This window comes from Polyodon spathula, chromosome 12 (genome assembly GCF_017654505.1).
Source record: "Polyodon spathula isolate WHYD16114869_AA chromosome 12, ASM1765450v1, whole genome shotgun sequence".
Taxonomy (NCBI): domain Eukaryota; kingdom Metazoa; phylum Chordata; class Actinopteri; order Acipenseriformes; family Polyodontidae; genus Polyodon; species Polyodon spathula.
The window spans coordinates 2,953,168-2,967,505 of NC_054545.1; the positions used below are offsets into that span (position 1 = coordinate 2,953,168).

General features: G+C 49.7%; 1 protein-coding gene across 3 annotated transcripts in view; it reads right to left on the reverse strand.

Moving 5' to 3' along the window:
• LOC121324361 (mitogen-activated protein kinase-binding protein 1-like) overlaps positions 1–13,607 on the reverse strand; it is a 33,616-nt gene extending 20,009 nt beyond the window's left edge. Inside the window, exons 1-5 of one of the 3 annotated variants that reach the window (XM_041266104.1) lie at positions 11,439–13,607; positions 8,382–8,473; positions 6,061–6,117; positions 5,775–5,832; positions 605–775 (exon numbers count right to left, since the gene is read on the reverse strand). In XM_041266104.1, coding sequence (XP_041122038.1) covers positions 605–775; positions 5,775–5,832; positions 6,061–6,117; positions 8,382–8,473; positions 11,439–11,552 — 492 coding nt within the window. In that variant the 5' untranslated portion in view covers positions 11,553–13,607. The remainder of the gene's footprint in view (positions 1–604; positions 776–5,774; positions 5,833–6,060; positions 6,118–8,381; positions 8,474–11,438) is intronic. The other 2 variants (XM_041266103.1, XM_041266105.1) reach the window with 2 other exon arrangements.
• Between the last annotated feature and the right edge of the window lie 731 nt (positions 13,608–14,338).

The following is a 14,338-nucleotide window of genomic DNA, read 5'->3' on the forward strand; positions in this document are numbered from 1 at the left end:
GATAAAAAACAGCGTTAGGGAACACGGGGATTACAGTGTGAGCTGAAACTATGAAGAGTCAAGCAGGCGAACGTTTAGGCAAGGCCCTTCCTCAGTGCCTTCCAGTGACGAAGGAGCCCAAACGTTTCTCAAACGAAGACACTGAGGATGGCACTCGTCCAAACGTTCATCCACTTGACTTAACTGCAAAGCTTTTATTTATTCCGTGTCACTATCACCCGTTGAAATAAGTTCTTTAATGCAGGGCTCCTGAGAGTTGTTTATTTCAAGTTGTCTAACATTAACCAGGTGCTTTTCTCTATCCAGAAAACACTGTGTGAATGACTTGGTATGTTACCCGTTAGTTTCTTAACAGGTCTACCTTAGAATGTATATTACACACAGGCAGACACAGAGGAAAAGGTAGACACAGACACAAACACACACACGGACACAGAGACAGATACACAGAGAGACAGACACACACAGACAGACAAACACACACAGGCAGGCAAGCAAACAACCGGAGAAATGTACACACAGACAGACAGAGAGACAGACACATGGCAGACAGAAAGACAGACATATGAACACACAGCCAGACAGACGGACAGTGGGGCGGTACCTTCCATGCCCACACGTTGACGCTCATGTCGTGTTGGTAGCCCACGCTGACGATGTACTTGCTGTTGGGGGAGAAGGCCACGCAGGCCACGCCATACTTGTGCTCCTGCAGCTCTGAGACCTGAGAGCGCTCCGACACCTCCCACACCCGCACCGCAGGCATGTGACCGCTCTGAGAGAGACAGAGACACAGTGACACAGTGAACACTCCCACAACGACACTGCAGGCATGTGACCGCTCTGAGAGAGATAGAGACACAGAGACACAGTGAACACTCCCACACCGCAGGCATGTGACCGCTCTGAGAGAGACAGAGACACAGAGACACAGTGAACACTCCCACACCCGCACCTCAGGCATGTGACCACTCTGAAAGAGACAGAGACATAGAGACACAGTGAACACTCCCACACCCACATCGCAGGCATGTGACCGCTCTGAGAGAGACAGAGACACAGAGACACAGTGAACACTCCCACACCCGCACCTCAGGCATGTGACCACTCTGAAAGAGACAGAGACATAGAGACACAGTGAACACTCCCACACCCGCACCGCAGGCATGTGACCGCTCTGAGAGAGACAGAGACACAGAGACACAGTGAACACTCCCACACCCGCACCTCAGGCATGTGACCGCTCTGAGAGAGACAGAGACACAGTGAACACTCCCACACCCACACCGCAGGCATGTCACCGCTCTGAGAGAGACAGAGACACAGTGAACACTCCCACACCCACACCGCAGACATGTGACCGCTCTGAGAGAGATAGAGACACAATGAACACTCCCACACCAGCTCGGACTGCACAAGCACAGCATTGAGGAAAGGGACTCGCTCCAGCACTGCACAGAAACCAGCTCGGACCGCAAGAGCACAGCATTGAGGAAAGGGACTCGCTCCAGCACTGCACAGAAACCAGCTCGGACTGCACAAGCACAGCATTGAGGAAAGGGACTCGCTCCAGCACTGCACAGAAACCAGCTCGGACTGCAAGAGCACAGCACTGAGGAAAGGGACTCGCTCCAGCACTGCACAGAAACCAGCTCGGACTGCAAGAGCACAGCATTGAGGAAAGGGACTCGCTCCAGCACTGCACAGAAACCAGCTCGGAATGCAAGAGCACAGCATTGAGGAAAGGGACTCGCTCCAGCACTGCACAGAAACCAGCTCGGAGTGCAAGAGCACAGCATTGAGGAAAGGGACTCGCTCCAGCACTGCACAGAAACCAGCTCGGAGTGCAAGAGCACAGCATTGAGGAAAGGGACTCGCTCCAGCACTGCACAGAAACCAGCTCGGAATGCAAGAGCACAGCATTGAGGAAAGGGACTCGCTCCAGCACTGCACAGAAACCAGCTCGGAATGCAAGAGCACAGCATTGAGGAAAGGGACTCGCTCCAGCACTGCACAGAAACCAGCTCGGACTGCACGAGCACAGCATTGAGGAAAGGGACTCGCTCCAGCACTGCACAGAAACCAGCTCGGAGTGCAAGAGCACAGCATTGAGGAAAGGGACTCGCTCCAGCACTGCACAGAAACCAGCTCGGAATGCAAGAGCACAGCACTGAGGAAAGGGACTCGCTCCAGCACTGCACAGAAACCAGCTCGGACAGCACAAGCACAGCATTGAGGAAAGGGACTCGCTCCAGCACTGCACAGAAACCAGCTCGGACAGCACGAGCACAGCATTGAGGAAAGGGACTCGCTCCAGCACTGCACAGAAACCAGCTCGGAATGCAAGAGCACAGCATTGAGGAAAGGGACTCGCTCCAGCACTGCACAGAAACCAGCTCGGAATGCAAGAGCACAGCATTGAGGAAAGGGACTCGCTCCAGCACTGCACAGAAACCAGCTCGGACTGCAAGAGCACAGCATTGAGGAAAGGGACTCGCTCCAGCACTGCACAGAAACCAGCTCGGACCGCAAGAGCACAGCATTGAGGAAAGGGACTCGCTCCAGCACTGCACAGAAACCAGCTCGGAATGCAAGAGCACAGCACTGAGGAAAGGGACTCGCTCCAGCACTGCACAGAAACCAGCTCGGACTGCACGAGCACAGCATTGAGGAAAGGGACTCGCTCCAGCACTGCACAGAAACCAGCTCGGACAGCACAAGCACAGCATTGAGGAAAGGGACTCGCTCCAGCACTGCACAGAAACCAGCTCGGAATGCAAGAGCACAGCATTGAGGAAAGGGACTCGCTCCAGCACTGCACAGAAACCAGCTCGGAATGCAAGAGCACAGCATTGAGGAAAGGGACTCGCTCCAGCACTGCACAGAAACCAGCTCGGACTGCAAGAGCACAGCATTGAGGAAAGGGACTCGCTCCAGCACTGCACAGAAACCAGCTCGGAAAGCAAGAGCACAGCATTGAGGAAAGGGACTCGCTCCAGCACTGCACAGAAACCAGCTCGGACAGCAAGAGCACAGCATTGAGGAAAGGGACTCGCTCCAGCACTGCACAGAAACCAGCTCGGAATGCAAGAGCACAGCACTGAGGAAAGGGACTCGCTCCAGCACTGCACAGAAACCAGCTCGGACTGCAAGAGCACAGCATTGAGGAAAGGGACTCGCTCCAGCACTGCACAGAAACCAGCTCGGAATGCAAGAGCACAGCATTGAGGAAAGGGACTCGCTCCAGCACTGCACAGAAACCAGCTCGGAATGCAAGAGCACAGCATTGAGGAAAGGGACTCGCTCCAGCACTGCACAGAAACCAGCTCGGACCGCAAGAGCACAGCATTGAGGAAAGGGACTCGCTCCAGCACTGCACAGAAACCAGCTCGGACCGCAAGAGCACAGCACTGAGGAAAGGGACTTGCTCCAGCACTGCACAGAAACCAGCTCGGAATGCAAGAGCACTGCATTGAGGAAAGGGACTCGCTCCAGCACTGCACAGAAACCAGCTCGGACTGCAAGAGCACAGCATTGAGGAAAGGGACTCGCTCCAGCACTGCACAGAAACCAGCTCGGAATGCAAGAGCACAGCACTGAGGAAAGGGACTCGCTCCAGCACTGCACAGAAACCAGCTCGGACAGCACAAGCACAGCATTGAGGAAAGGGACTCGCTCCAGCACTGCACAGAAACCAGCTCGGACTGCAAAAGCACAGCATTGAGGAAAGGGACTCGCTCCAGCACTGCACAGAAACCAGCTCGGAATGCAAGAGCACAGCATTGAGGAAAGGGACTCGCTCCAACACTGCACAGAAACCAGCTCGGAATGCAAGAGCACTGCATTGAGGAAAGGGACTCGCTCCAGCACTGCACAGAAACCAGCTCGGAATGCAAGAGCACAGCACTGAGGAAAGGGACTCGCTCCAGCACTGCACAGAAACCAGCTCGGACTGCACAAGCACAGCACTGAGGAAAGGGACTCGCTCCAACACTGCACAGAAACCAGCTCGGAATGCAAGAGCACTGCATTGAGGAAAGGGACTCGCTCCAGCACTGCACAGAAACCAGCTCGGAATGCAAGAGCACAGCATTGAGGAAAGGGACTCGCTCCAGCACTGCACAGAAACCAGCTCGGAATGCAAGAGCACAGCATTGAGGAAAGGGACTCGCTCCAGCACTGCACAGAAACCAGCTCGGACAGCACAAGCACAGCATTGAGGAAAGGGACTCGCTCCAGCACTGCACAGAAACCAGCTCGGAATGCAAGAGCACAGCATTGAGGAAAGGGACTCGCTCCAGCACTGCACAGAAACCAGCTCGGAATGCAAGAGCACTGCATTGAGGAAAGGGACTCGCTCCAGCACTGCACAGAAACCAGCTCGGACAGCACAAGCACAGCACTGAGGAAAGGGACTCGCTCCAGCACTGCACAGAAACCAGCTCGGACTGCACAAGCACAGCATTGAGGAAAGGGACTCGCTCCAGCACTGCACAGAAACCAGCTCGGACTGCAAAAGCACAGCATTGAGGAAAGGGACTCGCTCCAGCACTGCACAGAAACCAGCTCGGAATGCAAGAGCACAGCATTGAGGAAAGGGACTCGCTCCAGCACTGCACAGAAACCAGCTCGGACAGCAAGAGCACAGCATTGAGGAAAGGGACTCGCTCCAGCACTGCACAGAAACCAGCTCGGAATGCAAGAGCACAGCATTGAGGAAAGGGACTCGCTCCAGCACTGCACAGAAACCAGCTCGGACTGCACAAGCACAGCACTGAGGAAAGGGACTCGCTCCAGCACTGCACAGAAACCAGCTCGGAATGCAAGAGCACAGCATTGAGGAAAGGGACTCGCTCCAGCACTGCACAGAAACCAGCTCGGACTGCAAGAGCACAGCATTGAGGAAAGGGACTCGCTCCAGCACTGCACAGAAACCAGCTCGGACTGCAAGAGCACAGCATTGAGGAAAGGGACTCGCTCCAGCACTGCACAGAAACCAGCTCGGACAGCAAGAGCACAGCATTGAGGAAAGGGACTCGCTCCAGCACTGCACAGAAACCAGCTCGGACCGCAAGAGCACAGCATTGAGGAAAGGGACTCGCTCCAGCACTGCACAGAAACCAGCTCGGACAGCACAAGCACAGCATTGAGGAAAGGGACTCGCTCCAGCACTGCACAGAAACCAGCTCGGACTGCACAAGCACAGCACTGAGGAAAGGGACTCGCTCCAGCACTGCACAGAAACCAGCTCGGAATGCAAGAGCACAGCATTGAGGAAAGGGACTCGCTCCAGCAGTGCACAGAAACCAGCTCGGACTGCACAAGCACAGCATTGAGGAAAGAGACTCGCTCCAGCACTGCACAGAAACCAGCTCGGACCGCAAGAGCACAGCACTGAGGAAAGGGACTCGCTCCAGCAGTGCACAGAAACCAGCTCGGACTGCACAAGCACAGCACTGAGGAAAGACTCTGCAGCTGATGCGTAGTTCACACACCCTAGTCTCTGTAAGTCACCTTGGATAAAGACGTCTGCTAAATAAACAAATAATACAAATAATAACAACAAAAACTATAACACTGAAGAAGGCACTAGCCGAAACCCTTGACTGCTTGACTGAATTTCTTCTAGTTTCAATAATATTGATGAAAGCACAAGTTGATATATTGGCTTGTTGACTCGGTTTCTTGTAGTTTCCCCTCAATAACACTGCTGAAGGTAGCAATGATAATGAGATGATAAAGGAGTCGTTCTCATGGATTTTAATGAATCTCACCTCTCCAGTGACCAGGTACTTGCCATCGGGAGAGAAAGCCAGAGCTGTGATTGTTTTCCTATAAAAATACAGAACGAAGGAAATGAATGAATTAAACACTCCCTCACTACTCAATACAAGCAAGCCATTCTATTACAAGGGTCCTATTGTGAAACAACACGCACAATGCAAACAGCAATGAACCAACTGAACTATACGATAGGTACACTCCACTGCACTCAGCTCAGAAGCACTTATTGTGAAGGTAAGGAAAGTATATGGAGCGTGTTTGAAGAGTTGTCCTGACCTGTTGAGAATGTGATGCTGCTTGTTCTTCTTGGGATTCAGCAGCACGATCACACACCTGGATAGAGAGAGGAGAGAGACAGAGAGAGAGAGGTTATTAATTAACACAGCCTTACTCCTAGCTATGGGACTCAGCACTCGCCCTTTACCATGCAAAAATACCGGCTGTGGGGAAGTGAGTTAGGGAAGCATTTCAGTGTCGCACAGAATATTAAAGATCCAGAAAGTGCAGTTGACCCAGTGCGCACGCTGCAGTTTGGCCCTGCAATTACAGAGGGGGTGACAATGAACAGCTGTTGTCGGTTTGCTCTTCCTCCTCCTCCTGCAACAGGGCTCTTTGTATCCAGCAATAACATAAAGAACAGCTCGGGAGCAGAGCAGCACTGTAAACTAGAGCCTGCAAGCAGCAAATAATACCAGAGAGAGAGAGAGAGAGACAGCGAGAGAGAGACAGCGAGAGAGAGACAGCGAGAGAGAGAGAGAGAGAGAGAGAGAGAGAGAGAGATAGAGAGAGTGTGTGTGAGTGTTGATGTGTGTTTTTACAGTAAGGACAGGGGAGTTTCTGTCTTGTTTCCAGGAGAACACACACAGGGCAGTGTGCTGGACTGTGTCCATACTGAACACACGGGGCACAGTGCTGCACTATAGTATATCCATACTGAACACACACAGTGAACCCTGCTCTCACCACTGGGGCGAATCCCATAAGTAAACTGCTTGTCTAAACATTTGTCAATAAAAATTTCAGCCCAGCGCTCTAAACACTGAGCTACTCTCCCTCCCTCCGTCTCTCTCTCTCTCCCCCTCCCACTGTCTCCCTGTCCTCCTCCCTCTCTCATTAGTGCTGCTCTGCCGGTAGTGTTAATTGGGCTCGTGATTTCTCTCTCCTCTGCACCCCTTTCATGCCAACGACCTCCTCCCCATCACTGCACTGTCAGCGACAGTGAACAGAACTCTGAAATCTGTTCGAGGCTGACAGTGAGTGTGAGAGTAAGAAGGGAAGTGAGTGTGTGAGAGATTGAGAGTAAGCATGTTCAGCAGTGTGTGTGTGTGAGTGTGTGTGACCCAGGCAATGCACACAGCACAGTGACTGCAATCTCAGGCTACCACACTGACAGGGAGGTACAGAGAGACAGCTGACATAATCAAGAAAAGCTCCAAACCAGACACCCCCCCCCCCCCCCCCCCCCCAAGACAGGAAACAAGACCCTCCAGGATCCAGGAGTCAGGGATTTCTGTGAACAATCAGTTCTAATGAAAACGGCTATTATTTATTTAGAGGATAGGCTTAAACACTCCACTGAAGCAAACAGAATCAGTGTTTGTGTTTAGAGTACCAGCAGTGCAGATATTAATATACTGTGCTAGCCTGTTTCCATTGCGATGTGTCGGCTTGCATGCTCTTGCTCCTGACGGACTGGTCACTCAGACAGGCATTGCACGCTTTCAGCAGCGTGACGGCCGTGCAATCTGTGCTCCTGCCCGGCTCATGCCAAATTAAAAGAGATTTGGCCTCCCTCCCTCCCCCCTCCTGTTCTTGATAATCCGGAAGCAGGTTTTGCAGCGCAGGGGATCAGCACTGTGCTCAGATACGAGCTTGCTAAGACTGCCACAGGCGGTTTAAATTAGAATTGTGTTCTAATGACACCTTCTAGTATGTGCTTCATTATCACAGCACAGGAAATCTGCGAACCAGCAGAGAACACCCCCCCCCCCCCCCCCCCCCCCCCTCGATTGGAAATGAGACCTAGATATCACACACACACATATCAAAGCTTTCAGTTTTTTTCACTGTAAATTTCCTATTTCCTTTCTCCAAAACAGCTCCACTGACCCCCCCCCCCCCCCCCCCCCCCACCCCCACCCCCAAGGCTGGTCTAACTGGTTCCTCGGCTCTGCTCATGAGATTTGCATGCAGAGATACCTACTCATCACAGCTCACTCCACTGTTTACTGTGTTTATGAGAACTTCGCATTGACTCTCAAATAGTGTAGATTTACAATACTAAACCCCAGCTGATCTGAGCTTCATCCTCAGAGCTGCTTTACCTTGCCTGTGAACCTCACTGCAGATAAATTGAAAATGAACTGCGTGTTTCATGACTCCCGAAAGCCATGCAATCCCTCCTGTGTGAACTGCATTCAGGGGCTGGTTATCCTCTCAGAAAACATTTTAAAAGACAACTCCCTTGGCCTACACAGACTAGACGACACTGCCTCCCTCCCTCCCTCCCTCCCTCAGCTCTAACCACACTGCCTCTCTCCCTCCTTCCCAGTCCCTCAGCTCTAACCGCGGTGCCCCCCTCCCAGTCCCCGGCTCACCCTGCAGGATACGCCACCAGTCCAGTTCGAGGGTCACAAGCCAGTCCACTGCTCCCTGAGGCAGTGATGCCGAGCACCTTCTCTAGGGTCACCTGTAGGGGGCGACACAGAGGCACAGGACTGGTTATGATCTTGGTGCAGCGTAATCTGTACCCATTACTGTACTTGCATATGACAATGAAAGCATCCCTTTAGAACCAGTCACATGAGACATTGCTTCTTCAAGTATTGGCACCCGAGCATTAGAATTTGATCCAGTAATTGGATTCTGATATCTTGGATTTGGTTCTCAGTTATTTATTCTTTCACATTCATTTGCATTAGACTTGTTTTCAGAGTACTGACAGATTTCAGGAATCTGAAAAGCAGAAGCACTTCTAGTTCCAGTTCTTACTCAGAGTGGTGAGGCTTCATTGTCAGAAACAGACAGAGTCACAGAGACACCCCCCCCCACACACACACACACACACAGAGATATAGAGACACACAGACACACACACCCACAGAGACACACAGACACTCACACACACAGTGTTAATAACAGAAATGCCATGTTGCTTACAGATGGTATGCAATGACAATGCTGCGCCACACGCTGCTCTGTGGTGGTGTAGACTGCAGCATGGCTCATTCAGAGTCTATTAGTCTATAGAAAGTACACTTTCACCTTCACCGCCACCCCGCTGCTGTTTCCACACAGCTGCCCTGCCCTTGTTGATGCAGAATGCCTTGTTTGCACACAAACACCCAGACACACGGTGTGTACACACAGTCGGGCTCACAACAGCATCTCCAGACTGTCCTCCACATCTCCAAGTGGCAGTTTGCAAGAATCAATTGCAAGCTGGGTTTTTAGACAAGGCTGCCCCTCCCTCCCCTGCACAGAGCAGCCCAGACTGTGAACAGGACCCTTATAAACCTTTACCATAGTAAAAGCATAGCAGGGTGCAATAAAGCACAGTGATGGCATGGTGAGGCATTGGTAAGCACTGGAAAGCACAGAGAGGCATGGTAAAGCATATTCAAAAACATTCCAAACCAAGGTAAACTATGGGAAATATATACTGTAGCATAACCATGGGTTTTTATCAATTACAATGTGAGAATCAACTCCCAGCACACAGGAGCAGCTCTCTTGTGTTTCTGCTGTGAGGCAAACCTGGGACTGGGTCCCTGGGGTGAGGGATTCCAGCTCTCTGGGTCTCTGGGGTGAGGGATTCCAGCTCTCTGGATCTCTGGGGTGAGGGATTCCAGCTCTCTGGATCTCTGGGGTGAGGGATTCCAGCTCTCTGGATCTCTGGGGTGAGGGATTCTAGCTCTCTGGGTCTCTGGGTGAGGGATTCCAGCTCTCTGGGTCTCTGGGGTGAAGGATTCCAGCTCTCTGGGTCTCTGGGGTGAGGGATTCCAGCTCTCTGGGTCTCTGGGTGAGGGATTCCAGCTCTCTGGGTCTCTGGGGTGAGGGATTCTAGCTCTCTGGGTCCCGGGGGTGAGGGATTCTAGCTCCTTTGAAGACTTTTTTTTTTAAATCATTGTTGCACAAATTGATGTCTTATGACACACAAAAAAAGAACAAATTGAAACTTCAGTATTAAAGCAGCTGACTGAAAAAAGCCACATGGTTTCATCACTTCGTCGTTTCTTGCAGTTTAAACTCTTTCAGGAAGACATTCTTTGATTAAATCTCCAGTTCAGCCAGTGACCCAGAAAATCAGAGAAACTAAAGGTCCTTTAGTTGCGGGATCAAACAGTAGCTCTTCAGTAGATCAGTGCTGTTCTGATACAGTTGTCTAGCTGTGTATAGTGGCACAGTTGTCTAGCTGTGTATAGTGGCACAGTTGTCTAGCTGTGTGTAGTGGCACAGTTGTCTAGCTGTGTGTAGTGGCACAGTTGTCTAGCTGTGTATAGTGGCACAGTTGTCTAGCTGTGTGTAGTGGCACAGTTGTCTAGCTGTGTATAGTGGCACAGTTGTCTAGCTGTGTGTTGTGGCACAGTTGTCTAGCTGTGTGTAGTGGCACAGTTGTCTAGCTGTGTATAGTGGCACAGTTGTCTAGCTGTGTGTAGTGGCACAGTTGTCTAGCTGTGTGTAGTGGCACAGTTGTCTAGCTGTGTATAGTGGTAGAGTTGTGTAGCTGTGTGTAGTGGTACTGTTGTTTAGCTGTGTATAGTGGCACAGTTGTCTAGCTATGTGTAGTGGCACAGTTGTCTAGCTGTGTGTAGTGGTACTGTTGTCTAGCTGTGTGTAGTGGTAGAGTTGTCTAGCTGTGTGTAGTGGCACAGTTGTCTAGCTGTGTATAGTGGTAGAGTTGTCTAGCTGTGTGTAGTGGTACAGTTGTCTAGCTGTGTGTAGTGGCACAGTTGCCTAGCTGTGTATAGTGGTACAGTTGTCTAGCTGTGTGTAGTGGCACAGTTGTCTAGCTGTGTGTAGTGGTACAGTTGTCTAGCTGTGTATAGTGGTACAGTTGTCTAGCTGTGTGTAGTGGTACTGTTGTCTAGCTGTGTATAGTGGCACAGTTGTCTAGCTGTGTATAGTGGCACAGTTGTCTAGCTGTGTGTAGTGGTACTGTTGTCTAGCTGTGTGTAGTGGTACTGTTGTCTAGCTGTGTGTAGTGGCACAGTTGCCTATACTGGTCAAGCAGTATAGGGTTCATGGGTCTGTAAAGTAAGGCATTCCAGGCTGAAAGGCTTGTCTGTCCAGCTAAGATCATTAAACCCTGATTAACCATCTGCAATACGGGATCAGCCCTCGTTAACCAATCCCCAGGCAGGATCTCCTGCGAAACGTCCAGATTGTGGATTGCCACAGGACGGTACATAATGAAGCTCATCACTCGAGCATCGGGACTTACTGCACACGGTATGATGTGTCAGTAACTACCATCACACGCACATGGGATACACACAGCGCTGCACTAAATGGACCCCAGAGAGTAACACTGTATAGCACACTGAACTTAGGGAACAGAGAGAGAGAGAGAGAGAGAGAGAGAGAGAGAGAGAGAGAGAGAGGAATATAACCAATCAGTGTTGATCAGTGTTAAATCGATAATCGAGACGTACTTTACTGCCGAGGCTCTCCTTGTTGCTGCCGGCTTTGTTCCTCCTGAGTCTGATGGAAGGAGACCGGAGCAGGTTTTTAATCCGGCTCTTTATAGTTGAGCCTTCCACAGTCATTTTGAAAAAAAAAAAAAAAAAACCTGTAGGCGAATCCGGCGACTAAACAAAACAAATCAATTCAAATAAAATGTTTTTAATAATAATAATAATTATAAAGATAATAAAATGCGATCTCTATATTTCCCATGTATGTGTCAGCGATGGGGTTGTTCAGAATGTTCAAAACAATGACGCTCTCATTGATCTCTCCGCCTGCAGGGTTTCTGCACACAAGCAAGCATGCAAACACCCAAGCATGCACACAGCTGTGCCTGCCACATGAATCTGTTCGCTCGGTGTCTCTTTTACTATTCTCCAGGCTGGCGAGGGTGAAGAAGAATGGTCTCCATGCTTGACCACAATGAACATATGGCAAGAAACGAAGTGAATACTGCGGTCGCAGGTCCGTGGACGAGTGAGAGAGAGATTAATAATTATTCTAATAAAAATCCACAGCCAGGCACCGTGCCTTCTGCGTTTGCAAAAAACATAAATAAATAATGAACGTGTCCTTTTCTTCTCCCTTACATCATGTCTTGACTGTCTGTCACGGCATAGGCTTTGCGTCAAAATTCCGAATTGGGAAAAATCTCGCCATGGTAGGAACTGTCTGTTTAAAATCCTTCGTGCATTCGTCAGCACTTCTGCACTGATTGCTTTGAACCGTAGCAGCGCGCTGTCCTCTCTCTGTGTTATCAATTCGTTCGCGTGTCCCTTGATTGTCAGTGAAATCAGTATCTCAGCCACGATATCAAACTGTGGGCTTGGGATCTGCTAAAACTATCCTTCCTCCATCTCCATCTCCATCTCCATCTCCATCTCTCTCTCTCTCTCTCTCTCTCTCAACAGGAGCGGGTCGCGTTTTTTACATGACGTCCTCTGATTTATACACCTGATCAGGTGCCACAAAAAAAAAAAAAAAAAAAAAAATACCCAATCGTTTCCTCTCCGTTGAGTGGTGTCACTTGGATAAAACGCGCGCACCATGCAGATTATACCGCATCCAAACGCTGCTGCCTGCCTCACTCGCTACTACTCCAGTCCGAGTATATGAGACACACTGCCGGAACCCCAATCCTGTCTGATCCTCTCTCTCACTGTATTTGGTTATTTCTTCTTTGTCGTTTGCCGATAATAAAAACACGCTCATCCCGCACACGCTTGCTTTAATGCAGCTCTATTCAGGTCCCATTCTCCTGCATGTCTCGGTTGATTTATTGTTATGCGTTCTTGCTCCCGATCTTCCTGCTCCAGCTCTCCGCAGCTTCTGTTTGTTTGAGCAGCTGATGGTGACTGGCCGCCGATGTTATTATCACTAGCATGCCTTGCAATATTGCTGTCGTACACTGGGCGCGCAATACAGTCCTGTCGTGAGAATGGAATTACCCCCGGGGCTAGCATATTACTGCTTCATGAATACAATTGATAATAATAATCTACTGTGTAAAGCTTTGAACGGTAAATTAATAATAATAATAATAATAATAATAATAACAATAATAATAATAAATACCAGCTAGGCCATCGTCATCATACGAGTATCCATGGCAACATTATTACTGTACAGCAAGTTTACAGTCCGCTCCTTAACCGAATCTTAGATACTAACCAACCGTGAACACATGCGTTCCCTGGCACGGCATGTTTATAAACGAAAAATTATAAAACTATTAAAATTTGTCTAACAACCGCAAGAACATATTCTATTGTACTTTGCTTCAGCCCCAAACATAAACACCAGCAACGCGGTGTCGTGTGCTTAACCAGTTTGACCAAGTGCTAGGAGTTTGAACAGCAGTTTAAATGGCCTTAGTTTTTTTTTTTTTTTTTTTCTTGGTAAAAATGCGTTACTGTATCTCCAGGATTGAAGCAGCCGCCGCTTTCTCCTCCCCGGCCCCGCTGTCACTGCGTGTCCCGCTGCCGGTGCCTCTGTGCGGGTCGAGCCCGGATTGTCACCGCCAGTGTGGTTCGCAGGATCCCGGGCGAGTCTTCGCCGTACACCGCCCATATAAACACGGCAAACCTGCTCCCCCTCTTGCCAGCCAGTCTATGGCGGCCCTAGCGGCTCAAACAGCAGGCATGTGCACAGGTTTTTATTGCAGTCTGCAGATAACGTTACTGTATCAGTTGTGTGTATATAATAGATTAGTACTGTGTGCAATGCTATGAGCACTACGCCAGTGCGGTTTGTTAATTAAGTTCAAAGCATGCGTGTAAAGCATGTTCGAATCTGAACAACCAGGGGGAAATCTTAACTATTCATTAAAGCAGTTCGTGCGTGTACAGCACCGTTATTAAAACGCTCCGGCTGTGAGGTAATCCCAGTGCTGATGCTGCTGACAAGGGTTTGAAGTAAATATACAGCTAAAAAAATAATTTAAAATGTTTTTTTTTCCACCTCCATTCTGTGGAACAGGGCGACCCTGTGTGGATAAGAGCGGAACTGCACTACACAGCACACACACACACACACACACAGCGCATTGCAGGATAGGTTTTTATTAACTGATGTAATACATTGCATCCGTACAATTTTCTTTAGAATAACCAAACACAGACGATCGTGTTTCCAAACGTTTAAGTTCATATATGAACACATACATAGTTATTTTATTATAGCGAAGCGTTTTTAAACTTGAATTCTCATCTAGCGCTGACGAATCACAGCTTTCCTGTCTAACTTCTAGCAAGAGGTGTGACATGCATGCTGCGCGCTGACATGCTGGCGAGCTACCTTGGTGTGTGACATCAATTGCTTGAGAATGAGCAGCACTGATTAGATACATACGTACATACATAAACAT